Genomic DNA, 6,656 nt, shown 5'->3' on the forward strand with positions numbered 1-6,656 from the left:
GTGCCCCTATTTTATTTTTAAAGATTATATTTATTTATTGGGAGAGGAAGAGAGATAGCACATGTAGAGGGGGGCCAGGGGTAGAGAGAAAGCAGACTTCCTGCTGAACTGGGAGCCTGACATGGGGCTCAATCCCAGGACCCTGAGATCATGACCTGAGCCAAAAGCAACTGTTTAACCAACTGAGCCACCCAGATGCTCCTTGAAATTAATTTTAATTATAATTTTAATATATGATAAATTATTCATTGTAATGCTTAATTTCTGTTAATAAAAAAGTTTTACATTTTTAAATATAATTAGGTTCCTCCCTTTTTTTAAAAATGGTTTCTGCTTTGGTAATATTCATAGGAATACTTGAACAACTTTAGCATCATAGGAATTCTGCAAGGAACATTAGTAATAACATAGAAAAATTACTAATAATCACTACATCATTTTTAATGTATCAGACACTCACATACCTTATTCTATTTAGTACAGAAAACCTCTGAAGTAATTATTATCCCCATTCTACTGGTCAGGAGACTGAGGCTCAAGAAGACACAGTAACTTGCCCGTCGTCATGTGACTTACAAGTGTTAGAACTGAAGGTCATTTAGTCACGTACAAACTCTGGACTTTATCAGCAGATGAGTAGATCTGGGTCGCCATCCTGGCTCTGCTGTGCTCCCGGCTAGATGTGACACCTGTTCGTGTGGTTTCGCCGCTCAGAGCCTTAATGTCACCTATACCTTTTGTTCCACTCTCTCATAGAGTTGTTGAGGGATTAACTGAGGGGAAAAAAGATGTAATACGACTGGCACAAAGAGACAGTCAACAGTAAGAAAGTCAGCCACCACCCCTTAATCACCTCTTTCCGTCCCCTCTCTTTGTGGGGGGTGGGGCAAAGGGGATGGAGGAGAAACGGTCAACTACGTGAGGTGCAGAGGTTGGCATCCCAAGCTTGGCTGACCTAAGGAAGGAACGGAGTGAGGCAAAGTGCCACATGGCTGAAAGATCCCACCCAGGGAGTGGCTCGGATGCTTCCAGCACAGACGTGTGTCCTTTCATGTGTGGGAGGAGGGGTGGAGCTGGAGCAGGAAGATATCACCACAGCTTAGAAGCCGCCACTCTTGCTTGTGAGGAGAGCCCCGCGAGGTTGCCGCTCACCTGCCGGCTCTCGCTCTGCTGGCTCCAGCACACACAGCGAGACCATGGGTACCTTCCAAGGACACCTGCTGGCAGGAGTATTCTTCCTCGTCTTCTCTCTGTACTATGCAGCGATGATGTCCTTGGCCCTGCTGCGGGGACAGAGGTTACTCAGACCCCCTTTGCCCCCAAGGGAGAAGCGAGGACACAGATGGTGGCAGCGGGTACCTGTGCAAGGGGTGATGAAGGTGGTCATTGCCCTGGGCGGCATCATTCCTGAGTTCTTCTACCCCCCAGGAGTAAACCGGATGAAGATAGTAGACTGGGAGAACCCTCAGCGGCCGTTCATATTTTACAACAACTGGGGTCACGTCACCATGTATGGGTTCTTCATGCTCAGTGGCGTGGTGGACATCGTGAGCCAGGCATGTCAAGCATGGCAGAACGCCAAGCTGGAGCGAGCAGCTGAGGCCCTGGCCTTCTGTGTGCTGGTGCTGCTGATGGCCGCCCACCTGGAGAACAAGGGCACCCTGGAGATCCGCGTGCATGTGCTGTTTGTGGTGCCCACCTTCCTGGTGAGCCTGGTGCTCATCATCGAGGTCTGGGTCCCTGACCAGCCCACGCTGTGGGTGCTCAAGAGCTGGCTGGGACTGGTGCTGAGCTGCTGGATGTTACAGCTCTCTGTGCTAATGTACGTTCCCCTCTCGGGGCAGCCCTGGAAGGCAGAGAACCCGGGAGACCTCACCTTCCTCACCATCTTCTTTTGTTGGTACCTGGCCTTGGGTGCCGCCCTACTGGCTGCCATCTACGGTCTCTGCAGCCTCTGGCACCATCGCTTCTCCTCCTGGAGGGAGACCCCAGGGGCCAAGTACCAGCCGTGTCCCAGAGGCTACAGCAATGAGGAGCTGGAGAAGCTGGGGACAGAGGCCATGCTACAGGATGGGGGCGTCTAGGTACAGAATCTGTCTCTGCGCGGTGCCTGTTGTCCCTAGAGTCTGAAGGGTGCCCATGGTGCGCGCAGCCCGGAAAGGTCCTGGGATCTACCATGTGGCTGCCTGTCCCAGGAGTCATCTTCCTTGTTCCTAAATAAACCTTTCAGCTCCTCGGGTTACTTCAATCTGTCCCTCTGTTTTCTCCAGGTCAGCCTCTTTCCTGCCTCACTACCTCACTGCCCCATAGGGCTCCCGACCATGGACTTCCGTGACATGAGAACAAGGAGTAGGGCTTTTCTCTGACAGCTTTTGGGATCCAAGAGGAGACAATGAAATGAGGAAATAGAGGAAACCAGAGAGTCACTGGGACTCTGTGGGAGAGTTCTATCAGCTTGAGGCAGAACTGGCTGAGTATGTGCGGCTCCAATGTTTAAAGGTGTGAAAGAGAGGGTGTCCGTTTTTGCGTCGTGGTGAGGATTTCTGTTTTCTTCACTTCTCTCTCTGTCTTATTTACGCTGAGTGTAGCAGGATGAAGAACCGGTTCTAGAACTGTTGCTACAGTTGCTTTTAGTCTAAACTGAATGAGACTACTTCTGCCCTCTGCAGGAGCCAGGGATGAGGGGAAGAGGGTAACAGTCAATTGAGCAGGGGCTCAAGTCTGAGAGAATGGGAGCAAAAGGGAAGGGCGTCCTGAAGGCGGATGTAGGAAACACGGATGCTGAAATGTTATTTTCAGTTGCTCGGGTTTTGCCACCATACAAAACTCCATTGTCCCAACTCTTTCAGTAAAGTCTATGTTATAAGTCTGTATGTGTCTAGGTGTGAGTGATTCTGGGCCCAGATTTCAGTTGGTGGGGGCAGACAGGGAAGAACTGCTCTGAAACTTGGGGTGAACATGAGCCCAGGAGTTCTGAAGAGGCAGGAACTCGGAGCTGAGAGAAAACAGAAAATGCCAGCCGTTGGGATTTGCAGAACTGTTCAGCCAGTCATTGAGCTTCTCCCAGAATGAGGACAGAAGGTACCAGTAAATTCCTATACTCCATGAAATACTGAAAGCCAATTCTATAAAAATACTTATCCCTGGGTAAAGCCAGAAAGCCACTGCTTCTGATAGCATGAGTCTGCATATGTGAGACAGATAAATCCAGCCCTTGGAGATGGGAAGAAGCAGGAAGAAGGGTCATCAGGGTGCTGGCCACAGATGTAGAGAAAGGACCACAGAGCAAGGCTCCTCGCGAGGCAACCAAAGTGCTGCTGCTTCTCATGCAGTTAGAAATGCTGTCCTCAGAGACCAAAGAGCTGTAGGAAGCACAGAGAGGTGTTTGCATTTGCAAGGTAGGAGACAGGCTGCATGCTGTCATCTGAAATGTCATCAAAACCAGCCCCCACCCCCATACACAAACACAGGGTACAGGTGCATGGCAAATGGGCTCTGGAAACTCCAGGATGAGAGCTGAAGGCAGAGAAGGGAGCAGGGAAAGGGATGGAGTGGGGCAGGGGTCTGGCAGCTCACACCAGCAGGGCTTGGAGGCGGGGAACAGTGTGGATCTAGAGGAAGAGAAATGTATCTTGCTGCAGCAGCTGGTAACGAGGCCAGCCCAGCTTCCTTCCCAGCAGAACAGGAACCAACCTAAGGAGAGGCCAACACCTTTCTTTCTGTCCCCATCCTAAAAAGCCCAGAAACAGAGCCAAATTTACCCTGAAGCTAATAAAGCTTAAGCTTCAGGGCTCCTCACTTTCCCTCTCCAAATGTAAAGCCCCAGGAGGGCTCATATGATCATATGATTCATACGATCACTTACACTGATAAACTGCCAAAGTAAGATATTTGTGTATTCTTTTTTCTAAAGAGGGACCTCCTACTTTAGGTATAACTTTAGGCTCCACAAAACCTGGCTTTGCCTCCACCCTGAAGGAGTAACACCGGTTTACTTTCAGGATGCCTTGTGATCAATGCATCTCTTAGCCTGTTACTAGAACATTCCTTATTTGAGGATAATGATAAGACACTTTCTCCTTCAACTTGGAAATAAGCAGCTTAAAATTCTAATGACAGCACCAACCTGACTGAAAAACACCTGCTAGAGTATAATCCATCAGTTAACAATTCCCTCAGTGACCTGTTGTTTTCAGATACTGGGCCTGATTCAATAAAGAGGAATCTGACAGGTTGAGGACTGGTGGCTAGGGGGAAAGGTGGGGAGTGATTTATGGAGGTGGGTCCTGTTTATCTTCCTCTATGCTATGTCGGGGAGTTTCTGTCCTGTATATCTGGCCTTTGCCCAGTGTATTAGTCAGGGCTCTCCAGAGAAACAGAACCAATAGGATAGAAATTTTTTAAAGGAATTGGTTTATAAGACTGAGACAGCTAACAAGTCCAAAATAGGCAGGGCAGGCCAGCATCCCAGAGACCCAGGAAAGAGTTAATGTTGCCATCTTGAGTCTTGAAGGTAGCCTAAAGGCAGAATTCCTTCCCACTTAGAACACCTCAGTCTGGCCTTTTAGTGCCTTCAACTGATTAGATGAGGCCCACCGATATTGTGGAGGGTAATTTGTTTACTCAAAATCTAGGGATTAAATGTTAATCACATCTAAAAAAGACTGGCACGGGGCGCCTGGGTGGCTCAGTGGGTTAAAGCCTCTGCCTTCGGCTCAGGTCATGATCCCAGGGTCCTGGGATTGAGCCCCAGCTCTGCAGGGAGCCTGCTTCCTCCTCTCTCTCTCTCTCTCTACCTGCCTCTCTGCCTACTTGTGATCTCTGTCTGTCAAATAAATAAATAAAATCTTAAAAATAAATAAATAAATAAAAATAAAAAACACTGGCACGAGGCAACATCTAAACCAGTGTTTGGCCAAACAGCTGAGTTCCATGGTCTAGCCAAACTGACACATGAAATTAACCATTATACTCAGCATATGGGATCATGGTCACTCAAACATAATTTGTCCACTGTGTTTGTCGTGACTTTTGAGACTTTCCCAAATAAACTTCATTTTAAAAGAACTTCTTCAGGGGGGCACCTGGGTGGCTCAGTCGTTGAGTGCCTGCCTTCAGCTTAGATCATGATCCTGGGGGTCCTGGGATCGAGCCCCGCATTGGGCTCCTGCTCGGTGGGAAGACTGCTTCTCCCTCTCCCATTCCCCCTGCTTGTGCTCCCTCTCTTGCTGTCTCTTTCTCTGTCAAATAAATAAGTAAAATATTTTTTTAAATAAATTTTTAAAAAATAAAAGAACTTCTTCGGGGTGCCTGGGTAGCTCAGTCAGCTGAGCATCTGACTCTTGATTTCAGCTCAGGTCATGATCTCAGGGTTGTAAGATCAGAGCCTCATGTCAAGCTCCACACTGGGCATGGAGCCTGCTTAAGATTCTCTATCTCGCCCTCTACCTCTCCCCACTTGCTGTTTCTAAATAAATAAATAAATAAATAGGGGATGGGGGATGGGATAACTGGGTGATGGGTGTTAAGGAGAGCACAGGATGTAATGAGCACTGGGTGTTATATGCAACTGATGAATCACTGAACTCTGCCTCCGAAACTAATAATACACTATATATTAATTGAATTTAAATAAAATAGATAAATAAAAAACAAGTAAATAAATAAGTTATAAGTTCTGATTGCAGTGTGATCATGACCATATAGGGCTATCTGGCCTTCCTCCCTTCCCTGTTCCCTCAAAGAAAGAAAGTGGTGGGTATACAAGTCAGTGACATTTATTTTTAAAGATTAAAATCATGTTTAGAGAGTTTTTTAAAAATTATTCATAGTATATATTTTAGACGTATTACAATATAGCAAAAAATATTTTTAAGTGTTTTGAAATCTACCATTCTTCCCCCACCCAGAATTAATGACTGTCTGGGAGGGCTAAAAGAGGAGGAAGTTATTTCAATCAGAGTGGGTGATAGGGTTTCTGTATCAGAGATGAGCCCTTTCTTGGTGATGACGAGGGATGTGCCTGATGACTAAGGTGTGGATGAGTAAAGAGGCTTGGAGGTCAAGGTCACTAGAAGATGAAGAAATCCACAGCTGGGAATCTAGAATTGTGGGAAGGAATGGAGGAAGGATCATGACAGGGCTGGGAAGATAGCAGCATTGGGATGGAGGGCCCCAGAGCCTAGTCTCCAGTGAATCTGGGGTGTGTGCATGGGGGGAGACCTAAGGCATCAAAGAGGGCAGAAGACAGAAAGTGTGGCTACCATGAGCTTCAAGAAGGAAGTGATTGGGGTTAAGCAGAAATGGTAACACCTACCCCACAAAGGTATTGCGAGAAATAAATGAGGTTGCATGTGTAACACTTAATTCAGAGCTTGAGGTATGGTAGATGTTCAATCTATATTAGTTCGAAAGACTCGGTATACAAATGGGCAATTGCCAGACTATATATATGAAAATAAAAATCTGACCTACAATCTGTAGCATCCAGTCCAGGTAACCAACCCCCTATCCACAGTAATCTGGCCAGGAAGCCAGCCTGCTACCTGTAAGTCAGACCATAGAAAATCAACTAGCTATCACTAGTAGTAGGTCAGAAAGCCCAACAATAATCCCTATAACAACTAACCCCAATGGGCAGGACCGGATGAATAACC

The 6,656-nt window shown here is 47.1% G+C and overlaps 1 protein-coding gene across 1 annotated transcript; it reads left to right on the forward strand.

Moving 5' to 3' along the window:
- Positions 1–668: 668 nt before the first annotated feature.
- LOC309858522 (transmembrane epididymal protein 1A-like) lies at positions 669–2,242 on the forward strand. The gene has a single exon (XM_082751217.1). It carries the CDS (start codon positions 1,197–1,199, stop codon positions 2,082–2,084), a length of 888 nt encoding a protein of 295 aa, XP_082607343.1. The 5' UTR covers positions 669–1,196; the 3' UTR covers positions 2,085–2,242.
- Positions 2,243–6,656: the final 4,414 nt, after the last annotated feature.

The sequence above is a fragment of the Mustela nivalis genome, assembly GCF_964662115.1.
Source record: "Mustela nivalis genome assembly, contig: HAP1_SCAFFOLD_2713, whole genome shotgun sequence".
In the NCBI taxonomy this organism is placed as follows: domain Eukaryota; kingdom Metazoa; phylum Chordata; class Mammalia; order Carnivora; family Mustelidae; genus Mustela; species Mustela nivalis.